General features: G+C 43.4%; 1 protein-coding gene across 1 annotated transcript in view; it reads right to left on the bottom strand.

The window, feature by feature from the left end:
- Nucleotides 1-22,500, bottom strand: part of LOC121544644 (nesprin-1) — a 169,297-nt gene that overhangs the window by 145,885 nt on the left and 912 nt on the right. Inside the window, exon 2 of the mRNA XM_041854654.2 lies at nt 1,664-1,725. Coding sequence (XP_041710588.2) covers nt 1,664-1,725 — 62 coding nt within the window. The remainder of the gene's footprint in view (nt 1-1,663; nt 1,726-22,500) is intronic.

Raw genomic sequence — 22,500 nt, 5'->3', positions numbered from 1 at the left:
ACAATTACATATTTATTTAATTTATTTCATAAACAAAGTTATGCAACACCCAATTCCCCTGTGTGAAAAATGTATTGCCCCCTTACACTCAATAACTGGTTGTGCCACCTTTAGCTGCAATGACTCCAACCAAATGCTTCCTGTAGTTGTTGATCAGTCTCTCACGTCGCTGTGGAGGAATTTTGGCCCACTCTTCCATGCAGAACTGCTTTAACTCAGTGACGTGTGGGTTTTCAAGCATGAACTGCTCGTTCAAGTCCTGCCACAACATCTCAATTGGGATTAGGTCTGGACTTTGACTAGGCCATTCCAAAACTTCCAATTTGTTGCTTTTTAGCAATTGTCATGTAGACTTGATTGTGTGTTTTGGATCATTGTCTTGCTGCATGACCCAGCTGTGCTTCAGCTTCAGCTCACAGACGGATGGTCTGATATTCTCCTGTAGAATTTTCTGATACAGAGCAGAATTCATGGTTCCTTCTATTAAGGCAAGTCGTCCAGGTCCTGAGGCAGCAAAGCATCCCCAAACCATCACACCACCACCACCATGCTTGACCTTTGGTATGATGTTCTTATTGTGGAATGCAGAGTTTGGTTTTTGCCAGTTATACTTTTGAATCATCTGTCCATAGAACGTTCTTCCAAGAGTCTTGATGATCATCCAGGTGCTTTTTGGCAAACTTGAGTCAACTTTTTGGACGAGATGGGTCCCATTATGCCTGGCGAAAACCAAACACTGCATTCCACAGTAAGAACATCATACCAAAGGTCAAGCATGGTGGTGGTGGTGTGATGGTTTGGGGATGCTTTGCTGCCTCAGGACCTGGACGACTTGCCTTAATAGAAGGAACCATGAATTCTGCTCTGTATCAGAAAATTCTACAGGAGAATATCAGACCATCCGTCTGTGAGCTGAAGCTGAAGCGCAGCTGGGTCATGCAGCAAGACAATGATCCAAAACACACAATCAAGTCTACATGAAAATGGCTAAAAAGCAACAAATTGGAAGTTTTGGAATGGCCTAGTCAAAGTCCAGACCTAATCCCAACTGAGATATTGTGGCAGGACTTGAAACGAGCAGTTCATGCTTGAAAACCCACACTTCACTGAGTTAAAGCAGTTCTGCATGGAAGAGTGGGCCAAAATTCCTCCACAGCAACGTGAGAGACTGATCAACAACTACAGGAAGCATTTGGTTGGAGTCATTGCAGCTAAAGGTGGCACAACCAGTTATAGAGTGTAAGGGGGCAATTACATTTTCACACAGGGGAATTGGGTGTTGCATAACTCTGTTTACGAAATAAATATGTAATTGTTGTGTTATTTGTTCACTTATGTTCCCTTTATCTAATATTAGGTTTTGGTTGAAGATCTGATAACATTCAGTATCACAAATATGCAAAAGTAGAGAAAATTAGAAAGAGGGCAAATACTTTTTCATAGCACTGTAGAACAGGATAATATTCAGGATAGCAATATTATCATAGTGATAAAATTGTTGTATCTCAGTGACTATACCGTTGTAATAACATTATCGCATAAGCTCAGCTCCTATATGGAAATGGAAGCTGTGGGTGTCATAATAGCCCACCATAGACTCACATGTCTTATCAAGTGTTGTGAGAGAAGCACAAGGAGAAAAATAAAAGTCATACCCTCTTACCTTTGTCAAGTGGGAATTGATCCATTTTGTAAAAGTCCTCTTCTGTACTGCTTCTTGCTCATCTGTAAGAAAAGTGGTACAGAACATTATCATGATGTCACAGAACATTGTCATGACGTCACAGAACATTGTCATGACGTCACAGAACATTGTCATGACGTCACAGAACATTGTCATGACATCACAGAACATTGTCATGATGTCACAGAATATTGTCATGATGTCACAGAACATTGTCATGATGTCACAGAACATTGTCAAGACACTGCTTAGTCTGCTTACACCCATTGCTGCCTCCACTATTTCATACTACAGTATATTCTCTATTCCCAATGCTTCATGTAGCCTGTTAAAGTAAGTGCATTCACAAACCGTGTGAATATTTCATTGAGTAGTGAGTAGTGTCCATCCTTTTTACAATAGCAGACCTCTGATCTCCCCAGCCCCAGACCTCTGACCTCCCCAGCCCCAGACCTCTGACCTCCCCAGCCCCAAACCTCTGATCTCCCCAGCCCCAGACGTCTGACCTCCCCAGCCCCAGACCTCTGATCTCCCCAGCCCCAGACCTCTGATCTCCCCAGCCCGAGACCTCACTCCCCAGCCCCAGACCTCACTTTATCAAAGGTAGGCAGGGTTATGGGACAGAGGAAGAGAGAAAGAGATGAATGGAGGAAGAGAGGAAGGGAAGAAGAGAGGAAGGGAGGAAAAGATGCAGTGGAGCATTCTGCAACACAACTATACTCTGACTGGACAAAACTTTAGGAACACCTGCTCTTTCCATGACATAGACTAACCAGGTGAATCCAGGTGAAAGCTATGATCCCTTATTGATGTCACCGGTTAAATCCACTTCAATCGGTGTAGATGAAGTGGAGGAGACAGGTTCAAGAATTGCAACACTGCTGGGTTTTTCACGTTCAACCGTTTCCCGTGTGTATCAAGAATGGTCCACCACCCAAAGGACATCCAGCCAACTTGACACAACTGTGGGAAGCATTGGAGTCAACATGGGCCAGCATCCCTGTGGAACAGTTTCAACACCTTGTAGAGTCCATGCCCCTTCGAATTGAGGCTGTTCTGAGGGCAAAAGGGGGTGCAACTCAATATTAGGAAGGTGTTCTTAATGTTTTGGACACTCAGTGTAGTTCAAGACCTAACAGATCAAGAACGGGACGTGTGGAGAAACCTAATGACCAGCGATGCACTCAAACTTCACAATAATACTGTCATTTCTCTTATAAGCAATAGAAATCGACAGGAGCTGCCTTCCTTCCTTCCTTCCTTCCTTCCTTCTTTCCTTCCTTCCTTCCTTCCTTCACAATGAGGTCATAAGTAGATCTGAGTACGACCAGAGGAGATTTCTATTCTTGCAGACTCACTGCTCAGTGCACAATCCACCAATTAGGACATGCGTGGCCTTTCAGGTCACCCCCACTAACCCCTTTATGGAGGGGGGATAATATATGCAGACAGACTCTGTGTCTGATGCATAATGCCTTTCTGTTTTCGCACAAAACAAAACATCTGATTGTGTGGATCCTACTTCTGTCGGTGACATAGATAGATACAGTGACATGTGACATAGATAGAGTGACATGTACGCCGGTAGGTTGAACAATACTGGACACACACAGTGGCCATTTTTAAACATTCGCACTTGAAATATACTCACTGTTCACTTGCTGCAGGAGAACAGGGCCAGGCTAACACACTATCATGCATCTGGCTCATGCGTCTAGTTCACCTACATATAAGCCACAATCCAAGCCACATTCCTTGTTATTTTTCTATCGGCACTAACTAAATCCTCCACTAAGGATGAGAGGATGGGGATGCAGTGAGAGACGATGATCTATATAAAACGCTGCTGCCGGCCTACTTACCACGGAGATACTGAAAGAATCCCGTCACCAAGTTAAGAGAAGAGGTCTTTTTGACAGCTACATCCTTATAGTGAGCCATTCTCCACTCACAGGCTCATCACCTCCCTCCCTATGTCCTTCACATTGTGAGCTTGTTGTGAGCCTCTGTCTGTCTGTCTGTCTGACAGTCTGTCTGTCTGTCTGTCTGTCTGTCTGTCTGGGCTGCCTCAGCCTGGTTGGTCGCTTGTTTCCCAGTGACAACACAGAGCTGAGCTGCTGGAGGTTAGCTGCCTGCCAGCTGCAGGAATGCAGCCTCAATCCCTTCCTACTCCCTTGACACACACACACCGACCACACACACACACACACACCAGTGCAGGCAGTGGAAACCCCTCTAATAGAGACAGATATTTACAATATTTCCCATCATCCCATCCTTCCCTCCTCTTCCTGTTATTCTCCCATGATCCAGAGGACAGGAGCCATGTGTGTGTTGTGTGATGCAATGTGTGATGTCATGTGTGATGTGTGCACAGCCCAGCCCCTGCTACACTGCTAGCCTCCCTGCCTCCTAGTAGCCCCGCCTCCCTGCCTCCCAGTAGCTCCGCCTCCCTCTAGCAGCAGCATCGTCCCAGACAGAGGGATCAGCCTGGAGCACTGCTCAACCAATCAGCATGAGGGAGGCAGTGATGTCACAGGCTGCCTTGGCTGCATTACCCCCCATTTAAGCAGGGAGGGAGGGTGTGTGTATGTGTGTGTAGTGGGAGGATGTGTAGTGTGTGTGTGTGTGTGTGTGTGTGTGTGTGTGTGTGTGTGTGTGTGTGTGTGTGTGTGTGTGTGTGTGTGCGTGCAGGAGGGTGTGTGTGCGTGCAGGAGGGTGTGTGTGTGTGTAGTGGGAGGGTGTGTGTGTGTGTGTGTGTGTGTGTGTGTACTGAATGTGTGTGCTTGTGCGTGCTTGTGAGTATGTGTGTGTGTGTTTGTGTGGGTGTGTTTGTCTAAAGTCTTCTAAGATTGAATTTGATTATTTCCCTCCAACAAAGACCAGAACATGCTACAATACCCCAGCATGGTTCAACAGAATAGTATCAACAACATGCTACAATACCCCAGCATGGTTCAACAGAATAGTATCAACAACATGCTACAATACCCCAGCATGGTTCAACAGAATAGTATCAACAACATGCTACAATACCCCAGCATGGTTCAACAGAATAGTATCAACAACATGCTACAATATCCCCAGCATGGGACAACAGAATAAACCTCTAAATGAATGTCACGCCCTGACCTTTAAATGCCGGTTGTTTCTCATTGGTTTGGTCAGGGTGTGAATTTCTATGTGTAAATCTATGTGGTGTATTTCTATGTTGGCCTGGTGTGGTTCCCAATCAGAGGCAGCTGTCGATCGTTGTCTCTGACTGGGGATCATACTTAGGTAGCCATTTTGCCTACCTATGTTGTGGGATCTTGACTCTTGTTTGGCTTGTTTGTGTGTAGCCATTGTGAGCTTCACGTTACGTTGCTTTTGTTGTTTTGTCGTGTGTGAACTTAGTGAATAAACATGTATGCTGCACCTTGGTCCAATCCTGTACTCAACGAACGTGACAATGAATTGTCTCTGTTGTAAACCTCTAAATGAATTGTCTCTGTTGTGAACCTCTAAATGAATTGTCTCTGTTGTGAACCTCTAAATGAATTGTCTCTATTGTGAACCTCTAAATGAATTGTTTCTGTTGTAAACCTCTAAATGAGTGTACATTGGGAGTCCTCTGCTTTTTGGTCATATCGACTGTTTTGATTGCTGTCTGATCATATTTTATTATCAAGTCACGGATCACAAGTTCAGACTAATAATTTATTATCAAACTTTCACATTATCTAATATTCTTGTGATCCATTACATTACATTGTGATCCAGCAGTACTGATTCCACAATGACTTTCCCTAAGAGAACAATAAAGTTTGAATTGATTGAATATAGTAGAGGTATTTGATAGCTAAGGATACTGAAAAGATTTGGCATGGGTCCTCAGATCCTTAAAAGGTTCTACAGCTGCACCATCGAGAGCATCCTGACAGGTTGCATCACTGCCTGGTATGGCAACTGCTCGGCCTCCGACCGCAAGGCACTACAGAGGGTAGTGCGTACGGCCCAGTACATCACTGGGGCCAAGCTTCCTGCCATCCAGGACCTCTATACCAGGCAGTGTCAGAGGAAGGCCCTAAAAATTGCCAAAGACTCCAGCCACCCTAGTCATAGACTGTTCTCTCTGCTCCCGCACGGCAAGCGGTACCGAAGCGCCAAGTTTAGGTCCAAGAGGCTTCTAAACAGCTTCTACCCCCAAGCCATTAGACTCCTGAACATCTAATCAAATGGCTACCCAGACTATTTGCATTGCCCTTTTTACGCTGCTGCTGCTCTCTGTTTATTATCTATGCATAGTCACTTTAATAACTCTACCTACATGTACATATATATTACCTCAATTACCTGGACTAACCGGTGCCCCCACACATTGACTCGGTACCGGTACCCCCTGTATATAGCCTCATTATTACCTGGACTAACCGGTGCCCCCACACATTGACTCGGTACCGGTACCCCCTGTATATAGCCTCATTATTACCTGGACTGACCGGTGCCCCCACACATTGACTCGGTACCGGTACCCCCTGTATATAGCCTCATTATTACCTGGACTAACCGGTGCCCCCACACATTGACTCGGTACCGGTACCCCCTGTATATAGCCTCATTATTACCTGGACTAACCGGTGCCCCCACACATTGACTCGGTACCGGTACCCCCTGTATATAGCCTCGCTATTGTTCTTATTACTGCTGCTCTTTAATGATTTGTTACTTTTATTTAGTATTATTTGATATTGTTTTTTTGTGTGATTTTTTTTCGGTATTCTTTCTTAAATCTGCATTGTTGGTTAAGGGCTTGTAAGTAAGCATTTCACTGTAAGGTCTACACCTGTTGTATTCGGCGCATGTGACAAATAAAATTTGATTCGATTCGATTTTAACTTGTCTTTATACAGTGGCTTCACAATACTATGGACTGTGTGCATTACTATAGATTGGATGGAACATGTACGTGTCTGTATTAAAACACCCCCAAGACACTGCTAAAATACTGTTAGGAAAACGATTAACTGGCCGTCTAATATTGTTGCACTCGCTAAATCTAGGGGTCTTAGTCGTAGTTAACTGTTCTGTAACCTGATTTAAAGATGTGCATCTATGTGAGAAATCAGCGTATGCGCCTAGGTGCCACTTTGTAACACAACAAAACGTGGAAAAAGTCAAGGGGTGTAAATACTTTCTGATGACACTGTACGTACCCAGCAGACAGATACCTTACCTTAAGTCCAGGGCCAGCTCCGTCTTGACCTCTTGGTCAGCCAGTCCGAGGATTATTATTTGTTCAATTGGTGACTAAATAAATATGTACAAAAAGGAAAAATACAAAAAGGCATGCTCAAACAAAAGGCCTCATGGCCACCAAACAAAACCCGTAGCCTGCCAGCTGTGACTCTGACTGACGATCCCCTTAATTGTCAGCACCTGATGTGCTTATCAACCAGGCTCAACACCTGGACAAGGTCGCTGCTGCCCCCTGGGGGAATGGAGTGTGAAAGTGGTAGTGGGATGTAGTGTGCTGTCTAGACTACCTAAACTATTCCATAACTATACTTACAGTAATCCATCCTAAATGGTTAACAATGTAATTCCAATGTGAGTCCAAATCAACTAACATAACTTGCTCATCCTACGAGTTAGCAAGACAGCACAACTATATCTGGTACCAGGCTAGTACAACACCCCTTTCCTGAATAAAACAATAGCATTAATGTCATCTAGTATTTGATAGCTTGTCATATCCAGCACAGAAAGCCCTTTATTATTTCAGGACCACAGCAGCTATTCTTCTAAAAGCCTTTTCTTACAAGCTATTAATACACTGGAGCGTGTCATCATACCACCACTACTGTACTGGACCCTGTTAGTCAGGCAGTAAAAAAAAAAATATGGTTTTATTATTTCAAAAAGGTAAAAGGACAGATATAGCTAAAGTATGTTGCTGGTATTGAGGGGAAACCTCATACAGTCTCCCTGAATACACAGTGCACTCATCTAGTGTATTCAGGAGCTGTCCTGCCCTGAACTCAGAGAGGAAGGAGTTGTTATGATACAGTATTGTCTCCTTTCAGGGGAATCAATTGGGTTATACTGTATAGGCCTATTCTAAACCATGACTACATTTACTGGGTATACCAGGACTCTCCAGTGCTACCATTCTGGTCGCATGTGATCCTACATATTTTGCTGTGCTACCTGGAATTCTATTTGGGAGCACTAGTGCCCCTAGAAAACAAATCACCCAGATAATAATTGTTGTAATGAATACTTCGCTGTGTTGTAGCCTCTGAGTGCCACAGAGAATACACTGAGTGCAGATTCATGACCATCATGCACAAATACTACAGGGAAAACAGCTTGTTTTTGCTCAAACTGTTCAAATGTTGTGACTCATATTACCGGCGCACCGGTTTCTTCCTTTCTATTGCGTATTGGCGAGACCGCATTTCGCGTTCATAAAACATGTCACGTGCCGTTCAAAAACTACTCACGAGACGCTTACCTTGTTCAGTCATGTTACAGCATCAACTAGCTAGCTAACAACCTGGTAACGCGGATGGAAGTTATCATACTCTGTGTGGTGACTAACAGCAAACATTTGGTGGCAGAGAAAGAAAAGGAAAGGGAGAGCTTCTTCAGGAGATCCAATCTAAGCTACACTGAACAAAAATATAAACATGCAACAATTTCAAAGATTTTACTGAGTTACAGTTCATATAAGGAAATCAGTCAATTGAAATAAATTCATTAGGAACTAATCTATGGATTTCACATGACTGACAATACAGACATAATTCTGTTGGTCACAGATACCTTTAAAAAAAAAGGTAGGGGCGTGGATCAGAAAACCAGTCAGTATCTAGTGTGAACACCATTTGTCTCATGCAGCGTGACACATCTCCTTCACATAGAGTTGATCAGGCTGTTGATTGTGGCCTATGGAATGTTTGTCCCACTCCTCTTCAATGGCTGTGCAACGTTTCTGGATATTGGTGGGAACTAGAACACACTGTCGTGCACGTCGATCCAGAGCATCCCAAACATGCTCAATGGGTGACATGGCTGGTGAGTATGCAGGCTATGGAAGAACTGGGAAATGTTCAGGAATTGTATACAGATCCTTGCGACATGGGGCTGTGCATTATCATTCTGAAACATGAGGTGATGGCGGCGGATTAATGGCATGACAATGGGCCTCAGGATCTTGTCACGGTATCTCTGTGCATTCAAATTGCCATCCTCTTAGGCGGGGAGTTAAGCTTGGCTTCTTCTTTATATGTGTAGAGTAAAGCTTAAACCATGCATTTAGATTGTAGGTAGGTATTGTAGTTAGGTATTGTAGGTAGTTTATGCAGGTAGTTATTGTAGGTAAGTATTGTAGTGTATTCGAATGAGCCCGGTGAAGCACGAGGCTAGCTAGCTAACCCACTACCTGGACCATTAAAGCTAGCTAGCTAGCGGGTAGCAACACCGCAGCCACTGCTAGCTGGCCAACTATACCAGCTAGCAGTACTGTAGCAACTAAATACATTTCAACGGAACGATTTGATTAGTGTAAAGTTAGCTAGCTACATAGTTGTCTTGGTATCAAAGACAAAGGTGTAGTATAGAGAAACTATCGAGGTTAGCTAGCCAGCTACATTTTCAAACAGTCAACACTGCAGCCACTGCTAGCTAGCCAACATTACCAGCTAGCAGTACTGTATCATTTTAGTCAATGAGAATTTTACAACGTAAGCTTCACTTTCTGAACATTCGAGATGTGTAGTCCACTTGTGTAGCTAGCCAACGTTTAATTACTTCTGCGTTATGAAAGGAACTAGACACGGACATGAATGATCCATTGGTAGTTTGTTGTAACCAAGTATTGGTGCTAAACCGTGTGTTATTGGATGCTAGCATGCTAGTTAGCTATGGCGTCATAGGATACGGTGCCCTGGGCAGTTTTCACAGAAGAAAACTGTACCAAGTTAGCTAGCTGAATAAACTAAGTTGGTCTATTCCTGGAAACATTGAACTACTGTAGATTACAGCAATTATACTTTCTACATTGGAAGTTGGAAGAGTTGTATTTGAGTGTTTCAGTGAATGGTTAGTGAGGGAGGCCTCGTTTCCCCAGATGTTTAGTTAATTTCATTCCGATCTCCTTTGCATTATTGTAGCCATTTTCTGTAGCCTGTCAACTATGTGTCTGTCTATCCCTGTTCTCTCCTCTCCGCACAGGCCATACAAACGCCTCACACCGCGTGGCTGCTGCCTCTCTAACCTGGTGGTCCCTGCACGCACGACCCACGTGGAGTTCCAGGTCTCTGGCAGCCTCTGGAACTGCCGTTCTGCGGCCAACAAGGCAGAGTTAATCTCAGCCTATGCTACCCTCCAGTCCCTCGACTTCTTTGCGCTGACGGAAACATGGATTACCACTGAAAACACTGCTACTCCTACTGCTCTCTCCTCGTCTGACCATGTGTTCTCGCATACCCCGAGAGCATCTGGTCAGCGGGGCGGTGGCACAGGAATCCTCATCTCTCCCAAGTCGACATTCTCTCTTTCTCCCCTGACCCATCTGTCTATCTCCTCATTTGAATTCCATGCTGTCACAGTCACTAGCCCATTCAAGCTTAACATCCTTATCATTTATCGCCCTCCAGGTTCCCTTGGAGAGTTCATTAATGAGCTTGACGCCTTGATAAGTTCCTTTCCTGAGGATGGCTCACCCCTCACAGTTCTGGGTGACTTTAACCTCCTTACGTCTACCTTTGACTCATTTCTCTCTGCCTCCTTCTTTCCACTCCTCTCCTCTTTTGACCTCACCCTCTCACCGTCTCCCCCTACTCACAAGGCAGGCAATACGCTTGACCTCATCTTTACTAGATGCTGTTCTTCTACTAATCTCACTGCAACTCCCCTCCAAGTCTCCGACCACTACTTTGTATCCTTTTCTCTCTCGCTCTCCTCCAACACTACTCACTCTGCCCCTACTCAGATGGTAATGTGCCGTCGCAACCTTCGCTCTCTCTCTCCCGCTACTCTCTCCTCTTCCATCCTATCATCTCTTCCCTCTGCTCAATCCTTTTCTCTCCAATCTCCTGATTCTGCCTCCTCAACCCTCCTCTCCTCCCTTTCTGCATCTTTTGACTCTCTATGTCCCCTATCCTCCCGGCCGGCTCGGTCCACCACTCCTGCTCCGTGGCTTGACGACTCATTGCGAGCTCACAGAACAGTAATAATAATGGTGTTCCAAAAAAGGTCCAGTTGCCAGGACCACAAATACAAATTCCATCTAGACACCGTTGCCCTAGAGCACACAAAAAACGATACATACCTCGGCCTAAACATCAGCGCCACAGGTAACTTCCACAAAGTTGTGAACGATCTGAGAGACAAGGCAAGAAGGGCCTTCTATGCCATCAAAAGGAACATAAAATTTGACATATCAATTAGGATCTAGCTAAAAATACTTGAATCAGTTATAGAACCCATTGCCCTTTATGGTTGTGAGGTCTGGGGTCCGCTCACCAACCAAGAAAAACCACAGTGTGCTATCACAGCAGCAAAATGTGTGACCTGTTGCCACAAGAAAAGGGCAACCAGTGAAGAACAAACACCATTGTAAATACAACCCATATTTATGTTTATTTATTTTCCCTTTTGTACTTTAACTATTTGCACATTGTTACAACACTGTATATATATACATAATATGACATTTGAAATGTCTGTATTCTTTTGGAACTTCTGAATGTAACGTTTACTATTAATATTTATTGTTTATTTCACTTTTGTTTACTATCTACTTCACTTGTTTGGCAATGTTAACATATGTTTCCCATGCCAATAAAGCCTTTAAATTGACAATTGAATTGAGAGAGAGACAGAGAGGGGGGGGGGGAGAGAAACAGAGACAGAGAGACAGAGGGGGGGAGAGAGAAACAGAGACAGAGAGAGACAGAGAGACAGAGGGGGGAGAGAGAGAGAGAAACAGAGACAGAGAGAGAGACAGAGAGAGAGACAGAGAGGGAGGGGGGGAGAGAAACAGAGACAGAGAGAGAGAGAGACAGAGAGACAGAGGGGGGGAGAGAGAGAGAAACAGAGACAGAGAGAGAGACAGAGAGAGAGGGGAGTGGATGCTCCCAGACAGTGTCAGCAGCAGCTGCCAGAAGGTGCACTCAGGGCACAGATCACAGACTCTATGATCTACAGCTAACAGCTTACAGACTGATGTAATCTGATGGCTAGAGACAGAGAATAATCACCACTCTCTTACAGCTACAGAGGAGACGTGAGTCTACGTATCCTGCCTATAGCCTGCAAAACTTTCCTCATAAATGAACATTAATGCAACAGAAGACAGGCCTGTTCAGAAAAGGCAACTGAGTTGTAATATATATGACATACACATGTCAGTGCCACTTCACACATCCTCAGAGCAAACTGCATACGTGTTTGTGCTAAGCTGATTGTGAGGGACAAGAATGAGGTCTGGTGGGTTCTCTCTCTATGCCTATCACTGTGCTTCCTGTGAAGGAGGGTAGTGATCACACGCGACATGCCCACCACAAACCGTTCACTGGCAGTGTTTCTTCACATCCTCCTCAGACCAGACACACCATCACCAGCTATAAAAGCAGAAACAACAATGTCTCAGTCAGTCGAGTCATTCTGAAACCGAGAGCATCTGGGCCGGGTCATTCTGGTCTAGTCATGCACACCATTCTCCATTGCCGTCTCTCCTGGCAGTAAAAGTCAGTGATAACATGAGAGCATCTGAGGAGACTGGGTGTCACCTTCACCCTCCTTATAAAGCAGAGGATCTGTTGGCCTGGGTGGATTCTATGGTGCTCTAGTCTAACCTAACGCAATGGTTCTGCTAAATGTTAGGATTAAATTAAATGGGAAGCACTATGAAGGTTCAATTTCAATACTAATTAATTAACCACCCACAAACGTGTTTCGGATGAAGGTAGGCATCCTCTCTCAGTGTGTAAATGGTACACAGAGTCTCAATGTCTGAGGCCAAATGTTTCCCAAGGGCAAGTGACAGAGAATTTATGTTGACACGGGAAGCACTAATTAATTACCAAGACTGAAGCTGGGCAGACTATAGGATAAATCCTGGTATAACTTCACATGGTGCTGTAGGCTACTATACCTGCTTGTAGTCCAACAGCCCCGTGGCCAGCCAACAAAATGTCTGTCGGTGAAAGACTAGGATTACGGAAATCATCATCAAGATGAGACCATTCGGTCCGTTAGTTTCAGGTTTCAAGTTCAATTTTTATTTCATCACAAGCCCTACCCAACAGTGCAGTATTCGATATAAAAAAGTATAGATAATAATACAATAAAATAAATTAAAATATAAGAAATAAGAGAGGAAGCTATAGACACTACAGGGTAAATGTACTATGTGCAGGGATACTGGAGTATTGAGGTAGATATGTACAGTGAGGGAAAAAAGTATTTGATCCCCTGCTGATTTTGCATGTTTGCCCACTGACCAGTCTATAATTTTGTCCCACTCCTCTTTGCAGATCTTCTCCAAGTCATTAAGGTTTCGAGGCTGACGTTTGGCAACTCGAACCTTCAGCTCCCTCCACAGATTTTCTACGGGATTAAGGTCTGGAGACTGGCTAGGCCACTCCAGGACCTTAATGTGCTTCTTCTTGAGCTACTCCTTTGTTGCCTTGGCCGTTTGTTTTGGGTCATTGTCATGCTGGAATACCCATCCACGACCCATTTTCAATGCCCTGGCTGAGGGAAGGAGGTTCTCACCCAAGATTTGACAGTACATGGCCCCGTCCATCGTCCCTTTGATGCGGTGAAGTTGTCGTGTCCCCTTAGCAGAAAAACACCCCCAAAGCATAATGTTTCCACCTCCATGTTTGACGGTGGGGATGGTGTTCTTGGGGTCATAGGCAGCATTCCTTGTCCTCCAAACACGGCGAGTTGAGTTGATGCCAAAGAGCTCGATTTTGGTCTCATCTGACCACAACACTTTCACCCAGTTCTCCTCTGAATCATTCAGATGTTCATTGGCAAACTTCAGACGGCCCTGTATATGTGCCTTCTTGAGCAGGGGGATCTTGCGGGCACTGCAGGATTTCAGTCCTTCACTGTGTAGTGTGTTACCAATTGTTTTCTTGGTGACTATGGTCCCAGCTGCCTTGAGATCATTGACAAGATCCTCCCGTGTAGTTCTGGGCTGATTCCTCACCGTTCTCATGATCATTGCAACTCCACAAGGTGAGATCTTGCATGGAGCCCCAGGCCAAGGGAGATTGACTGTTATTTTGTGTTTCTTCCATTTGCGAATAATCGCACCAACTGTTGTCACCTTCTCACCAAGCTGCTTGGCGATGGTCTTGTAGCCCATTCCAGCCATGTGTAGGTCTACAATCTTGTCCCTGACATCCTTGGAGAGCTCTTTGGTCTTGGCCATGGTGGAGAGTTTGGAATCTGATTGTGTGTGTGTGTGTGTGAGTGTGAGTGTGTGTGTCTGTGTGCGCAAGAGTGTCAGTGTAGGCGTGATAGGCGGATATACAGAACATGTCAAAAGGGCTAAAAGTAACTGGTAGTGTCACGACTTCCTCCGAGGCTGCCTCCCCTCCTTGTTCGGGCAGGCTTCGGCGTTCGTCGTCACCGGCTTACTAGCTACTGCCGCTCCATATATCATCATCATTCCATTTGTCTTGTCTTGTCAATTACACACACCTGGTTCTTATCCCCTCATTAGTCCATGTATAAGTGTTCCCTCTGCCCCCCTTGTCCTTGTGGGTGATTGTTGTTTCGTGAGAGTAGTGTAGCTCGGTGGAGCTACTCGTACATTGTTATTGCCAGGGTAGATTTTCCCCTGTGCCTGTTTCGTTTGTCGCTATCCAGCGCTATTTGTGTACGACAGAATAAATTCTGCATTCGGTGATTACCCTCCTGCGCCTGACTCCTTCTATCACACTCATCACAGGTAGCAGGAATATATAAATATGGATGGTAATATACTAATGGTAATATATACATGTAAACAGGAGTAATAGTGACCAGTAGCAGGATAAATACAAAGATATTAATGGTAATGGAAATCAATAATCAATGAACAGCAGCATAGTGGTAGTAATACAATAATCAATAACAATTTTAGCAGCAGGGTAGGTGTGAGGGGGAGTCCGCCAACAGCCTGACAGAAGGTAGAAACTTTCTCCACAGGATATATCCTTTTTGTGACAGGATTCACAGGAAGTTATGTTTCCTCTCAATTCTGGGCCGTGCTCATAAGGCAACAAACCACTTATACCAGTTATAACTTTTGCCTTATGGCAAGGTGCTCCATCATGCTGGAAAAGGCATTGGTCGTCACCAAACTGTTCTTGGATGGTTGGGAGAAGTTGCTCTCGGAGGATGTGTTGGTACCATTCTTTATTCATGGCTGTGTTCTTAGGCAAAATTGTGAGTGAGCCCACTCCCTTGGCTGAGAAGCAACCCCACACATGAATGGTCTCAGGATGCTTTACTGTTGGCATGACACAGGACTGATGGTAGCGCTCACCTTGTCTTCTCTGGACAAGGTGTTTTCCGGATGCCCCAAACAATCGGAAAGGGGATTCATTAGAGAAAATGACTTTACCCCAGTCCTCAGCAGTCCAATCCCTGTACCTTTTACAGAATATCAGTCTGTCCCTGATGTTTTTCCTGAAGAGAAGTGGCTTCTTTGCTGCCCTTCTTGACACCAGGCCATCCTCCAAAAGTCTTCGCCTCACTGTGCGTGCAGATGAACTCACACCTGCCTGCTGCCATTCCTGAGCAAGCTCTGCACTGGTGTTGCCCCGATCCCGCAGCTGAATCAACTTTAGGAGACGGTCCTGGCGCTTGCTGGACTTTCTTGGGCGCCCTGAAGCCTTCTTCACAACAATTAAACCTCTCTCCTTGATGTTCTTGATGATCCGAAAAATTGTTGATTTAGGTGCAATCTTACTAGCAGCAATATCCTTGCCTGCGAAGCCCTTTTTTGTGCAAAGCAATGATGACGGCATGTGTTTCCTTGCAGGTAACCATGGTTAACAGAGGAAGAACAATGATTTCAAGCACCACCCTCCTTTTAAAGCTTCCAGTCTGTTATTCTAACTCAATCAGCATGACAGAGTGATCTCCAGCCTTGTCCTCGACAACACTCTCACCTTTGTTAACGAGAGAATCACTGACATGATGGCAGCTGGTCCTTTTGTGGCAGGGCTGAAATGCAGTGGAAATGTTTTTGGGGGATTAAGTTCATTTTCATGGCAAAAAGGGACTTTGCAATTAATTGCAATTCATCTGATCACTCTTCATGACATTCTGGAGTATATGCAAATTGACATCATCAAAACTGAGGCAGCAGACTTTGTGAAAATTAGTATTTGTGTCATTCTCAAAACTTTTGACCACGACTGTACAGAGAGATCCTTGATGAAAACCTGCTCCAGACCGCTCAGGACCTCAGACTGGGGCGAAGGTTCACCTTCCAACAGGACAACGACACTAAGCACACAGCCAAGACAACGCAGGAGTGGCTTTGGTACAAGTCTTTGAATGTCCTTGAGTGGCCTAGCCAGAGCCCAGACTTGAACCCGATTGAACAGCTCTGGAGAGACCTGAAAATAGCTGTGCAGCAATGCACCCCATCCTTCTGACAGAGCTTGAGAGGATCTGCAGAGAAGAATGGGAGAAACTCCCCAAATACAGGTGTGCCAAGCTTGTAGCGTCATACCCAAGAAGACCCAAGGCTGTAATCACTGCCAAAGGTGCTTCAACAAAGTACTGAGTAAAGGGTCTGAATACTTACGTAAATGTAATATTTCAGTTTTAGTTTTTTTATACATTTGCAACAAATAAAAAAATACTGTTTTTGGGGTCATTATGGGGTACTGTGTGTAGATTGATGAGGGAAAAAAACAATTTCATACATTTTAGAATAAGGCTGTAACGTAACAAAATGTGGAAAAAGTCAAGGGGTCTGAATACTTTCCGAATGCACTGTATATATACAGTATATAGATGTCCTAGCCTACCTCTTTCAGGTACTAAATTCAATGCAGTTTTAGCCTTATATTTAGCTAATGAATGATGGGTTATGCATAATAAGCTTCTAACTTATAGCCTCTGTCTCTTGCGCAATACACACGCACCTGTGCTCCACTGGCCTCTCCTTAAAAAACGCTCCTTAGCTCTAGGAGTCCCATGCAGGAAAAGCTAGACTAGAAGGATTTTTTTGTTTTTGCATTTCTTATACCAATAGACTATTCAAAGAGGAATGCAAGCTCTTGTTTGCTGAATGTTAAATACAGCAGCCAACAGAACTCACGGGTAGTTTGAAAGAAGAGCGAATGCACGATTGCAGTAGGCTATAGCAGTGATCTATTCAGACCAATAACTATTCAATCTTGGTGAAGAGAAGTGAAAGCCGTCTGCATCTAATTCTAGTCCTATATTATTCAAGCCTGTCATTAGAATGATGAAGATCAGGACAACGAAACTTATTTCATTTAACTGTTGAAAACGCGGAAGGAATGAAGCAACAATAGAGAGAGAAAGAGGAGGTAGGCTAATAACATTAGGGTGAAATATTATGAAAGGTTTATGCGTCAGCCTACTAATTATACAAATAGGCCCTATTATATTTGCTAGCCTATACTTGTAACTTTGTAGGCCGCATGTGCTGCACCAGAATCACATGTTCTCTTCTGCTTTATCATGGTTTGAACGATGTGCGTAATTCCAGTCCATATAATACAGTATAATACAGTACAGTACAGTAATACAGTACACACTCAAAAAGATTAGCCTACTGGAGCTTGTTTCATTTATTTACCCAAGAGAGCATATAGCTAACTACATCTATGACCATATACTGTACTAGTACAGTTGGGTACCTTCTGTGCATTCATAAAATGGGGGCCCTTTTCCAGCTTTGGGTTACATCCCAGATGGCACCCTATTCCCTATGTAATGCACTACTTTTGACCAGGGCCCATACTAGGGTGCCATTTGGGACACAGTCTTGGTTGTGACAGAGGGACGAAGAATGTCAGCAATGCAGTAGCCAATTAGGAAGTAGCCAATTAGGAAGTAGCCAATTAGGTGGTTATAACAAATATTAGGGGGTAAAATATTATGAATAGAAATTCAGGAAAAGAAGAAGGATGAGCAAAGAGGAGCCACATCTTGTGTCACTTCCGTAAATGTAGCCTACATGAATAGGGTTTGTTCACCAGGTTAGCACATGCCAACTTCAAGCTTGGGCATGCCTAAGTAAAGAGTTTGGTTTCAACACAAACACAACATTTTTTAAAAACATTTTAGTCATTTAGCAGACGCTCTTATCCAGCGCGACTTACAGTTAGTGAGTGCATATATGTTTTTTTTTATACTGGTCCCCCGTGGGAAACGAACCCACATCCCTGCCGGCCAAACCCTCCCCTACCTTGGACCAATTGTGCGCCGCCCATGGGTCTCCCAGTCGCGGCCGGCTGCAACAGAGCCTGGACTCGAACCAGGATCTCTAGTGGCACAGCTAGAACTGCGATGCAGTGCCTTAGACCACTGCGCCACTCAGGAGTAGGGGGAAAAGTTTTACTACCGCAGATAGCCTTTAATAACATTGTAGTGTTCAGTCACCATCACATTTTTCTCAAAGATGATGATTTATTCACAAAAATGAATTAATACAAATACTAAGCCTTGCACTTTACGTAGTGATGATTACACTCCACTCAAATGGCAGGTGTTCTGGCCTATTGGCACTGATTGCTTCAAAATTTTACATAGATTAGAAATAGCTAAAGTTGACGCACAGGAAAACATCCTCTCAAAGAGCAGGAAGTTGGTTATCAGGCAGCAGTGGCACAACCACACACAGATGTTTCATAGCACAGTAACTATGGTAACGAGCTACACACACACACACACACACAATGAATAGACATAAAAATAGGCAGAAGTGGTACAACCACACAGAGATGTTTGGCTCATAACTATGGTAACGAGCCACACACACACACACATCCGCAGACTATCAGAGTGACAAAACGTCCACAAATGAAGGTGCAGGTTACGAGCTGACATCCGGTCCCAATTCACTCCGTACACTTTCCCCTAACCCAGAACCCTTTGATGTTTGCAGACCTATGAGTTCCATCACTACACTGCTTTTGACCCTTCAGATCTGCAAACATCCATGGGTTGGGGCCAAGGGGAAGGGGTAGGGAGAGAATTGGGACCACAGACTCTCAATTCAGGGATGGATTTAGAATTTCTATGGACAGAACTCCCACAGGTGAAGGTGCAAGTTACAAGCTGAAAACCTAGACTCTCAATTCAGGGATGGCCCCTATCAGGGGATGGTGGTGATGACCTGATGCCCTTGTAACAGGGGGGGGAGAGAACACCAACAGAAAGACTCCCTATATTGATCTGTTCTCTTTCCAAGAATAGATTTCCATTTCAGCGAGCAGAAACATTTCTCATTTGAAGATTGGCTTTGATACACTCTTAAAAATAAGGGTTCCAGTTGGAACCAAATAAGGTTATTCAGAGCGGCATAGGGGAATGATTTGAGGTTCTCTGAAGAACCTTAAAAGGGATGGTTCTTTGAACAACCACACACACTCAACACCTTATTTTATTGAAATAATGTGTTGAGCCTTATTTGCATATTTCCCAGGGTGCCTTTTGAATTCCCAGTACCACCCATGACTGTGCTTGCTAGTGACAGAGACATGGTTGGTGCATTTATAAATGTTCAGTCCTGTGGCCTTCACCAAATGAGATCCTAAGTGAATGTGTTATCATTAAAATGTAATTCTTTAAGACAATACTGTACATATTTCATAAGGACTTATTTTGTGGGCCTAGTTCAGCTTTTCCCAGACTCGGTCCTCAGGACCCCAAGGAGGGCACGTTTTGGTTTTTGCCCTAACACTTGATGATTAGTTGATTATTTGAATCAGCTGTGTAGTGCTAGGGCAAATAACAAAATGTGCCCTCCTTGGGGTCCCGAGAACCGAGTTTGGGAAACCCTGGCCTAGTTTTACTCATGGTTTACAGGCCATATCAGGCCTGCAAGTCACATTATAATTATAATAATATGCTGGCATCAGGCCTGCAAGTCACATTATGCTGGCTTGCAAAGTGATGTGTAATTCCAACTGGAATTCAATCAGAGTAGGGATATCCAACATTTGGAATTTTAACCTGCATTCAAAATAACTGCCAGGGTTGGGAAGACAAAGATATGAGACTACCTAAAGCATATGAACTGGAACAACCATTTCAGTAGTGGGTGAAATAACTCCAAGTAACAGATTGGATCAGTTTAGAAAAATGTATATTTATATTTGAGTAGCATAAGATTAATTAATCAATCAAGGTACATGGAAAAACATAGATATTGAAACAAAAGATTCCAAAAATCAACATGCAATAGAGCATGCTGAGAAATATGATAATGACAGATGGGCGTGGTTTTGGTTCAACTCTGGTTATTAACACTAACACTGAAGTTATTTTACACCACTTAGTGTTAATTTAACTATTTACAGTAACAACAACACAAACTCCTATAAACTGTGTTTAATGCTGATCATTAAGTTCAGATAACAAAGACTAATAGATAGCTATGATTGAGTCCCCTGTAGCTCAGTTGGTAGAGCATGGCACTTGCAACGCCAGGGTTGTGGGTTCGTTTCCCACAGGGGGCCAGTATGAAAAATGTATGCACTCACTAACTGTAAGTTGCTCTGGATAAGAGCGTCTGCTAAATGACTAAAATGTAAATGATTGCTCCATTGCAGCAAGTGTTGGGCTCCATGGCAACCAAAGTGTGAGATGCCTGACAACCTTAACACTTCCCCAAGTAGCATTGCTCTACTTCTCGAAAACAAGACAGTGACTAAGAATAACTTATTTTTATATAATGAACAAAAATATAAACGCAACATGTAAAGTTTTGGTCCCATGTTTCATGAGCTGAAATAAAAGATCCCAGATATGTTTCATACGCACAAAAAGCTTATTTCTCTCAAATGTTGTGCACAAATTAGTTTACATCCCTATTAGTGAGAATTTCTCCTTTGCCAAGATAATCCATCCACCATATCAAGAAGCTGATTAAAGCTGATTAAAACTGATTAAACAGCATGACCATTACACAGGTGCACCTTGTGCTGGGCACAATAAAAGGCCACTCTAAAATGTGCAGTTTTGTCACACAACACCATGCCACAGATGTCTCAAGTTTTGAGGGAGCATGCAATTGACATGTTGATTGCGAGAATGTCCACCAGAGCTGTTGCCAGAGAATTCAATGTTCATTTCTCTACCATAAGCCACCTCCAACATCGTTTTAGAGAATTTGGCAGTACGTCCAACCGGCCTCATAACCGCAGACCACGTGTAACCACGCTAGCCCAGGACCGCCACATCCAGCTTCTTCACTTGCGGGATCGTCTGAGACCAGCCACCCGGACAGCTGATGAAACTGAGGAGTATTTCTGTCTGTAATTTCTGTCTGTCCCTCCCCATGGTTGAGCTCCTGCCCAGTCATGTAAAATCCATAGATTAGGGCCTAATGAATTAATTTCAATTGACTGATTTCCTTATATGAACTAATTCAGTAAAATCGTTGAAATTGTTGCATGTTGAGTATATATTTTTATTCAGTATACATAGTGAGGAAATGCAGTGAACATTTTGTGTGGTTTTAAGCCAACAGGATATGGTGTTTTATATCAACGTCACCAACCACGTGTAATAAATGGCTCTGGAAACCAACTGCCACATTTCTGAGAATCCATTCTTATTGCACTACATTAAAATATTTTTTACCCCCTTGATACACATTTATCTAGGGACAAACTACAACAGTGCTTCTCTTTGTAGCTCGATGACCACTCCTTCTATTGCAGGAATTCTCTAAATGCATCTCATCAGTTACCTTAATGAAATTATCAATTACTTTAACTTTAGTTCCAAAAAAGAATACAACAACAAGACAACACAAGAGGTTCCTTATTCACTGTTTTGGGATGAATGAGTAGGCAATCCTAAGAAGAGGGACTCATTCTCTCCAATGTAATAAGCCTGCCATAGCCTATCCTTCAGGCAGCACTACAGTGGCAGTGCACACAAGGCCATTACAAACAAGACTGCGTTTTCTGGGTGATTTGAAAAGTCGTAGTCAATCGATCAATAATATAATAATACTCTTAGCAAAAAAAGAGCCTAAGTATTGTTGTCCATTAGTTTACTCCAATTAGGGGAGGGGTGGTAGGGTTAGAGAAAATAATAAAGAAGGAAAATATTTTAAAATATATATTTGAAATAATATATATATTTATAAAAAAATATATATATGGGGGATTGGAAATTATGCAGACAATTACATTGATAGAAGCCACAATCTATCTGCAATATTAAAGCTGATCTACCCCCTAAACAATCAATAGAAAGAAAGAAGTAAGCCTGCCATAGCCTATACTTCAGGCAGCACTACAGTGACAGTGCACACAAGGCCATTACAAACAAGACTTTGTTTTCAGAATCAGGCATATCCTCCCTCTGAAAGCATTTCACTTGTATGTAATATCTCAACAGGCACAGGTGAGGCATCTGAAATACTGACAGTAAACCCCACATACTGCGTGACGTTACACACAACTTCTGATCATAGAATAGAATAGAGTAGAATAGAATAGAGTAGAATATAACAGAATATAATAGAATAATATAGAACAGAATACAATACAATAGAACAGAGTAGAATATAATAGAGTAGAATAGAATAGAATAGAGTAGAA

Source organism: Coregonus clupeaformis, chromosome 29 (assembly GCF_020615455.1).
Source record: "Coregonus clupeaformis isolate EN_2021a chromosome 29, ASM2061545v1, whole genome shotgun sequence".
In the NCBI taxonomy this organism is placed as follows: domain Eukaryota; kingdom Metazoa; phylum Chordata; class Actinopteri; order Salmoniformes; family Salmonidae; genus Coregonus; species Coregonus clupeaformis.
Note: the sequence above shows the minus strand (reverse complement) of the source record. Positions and strands in the feature narration are given on the sequence as shown.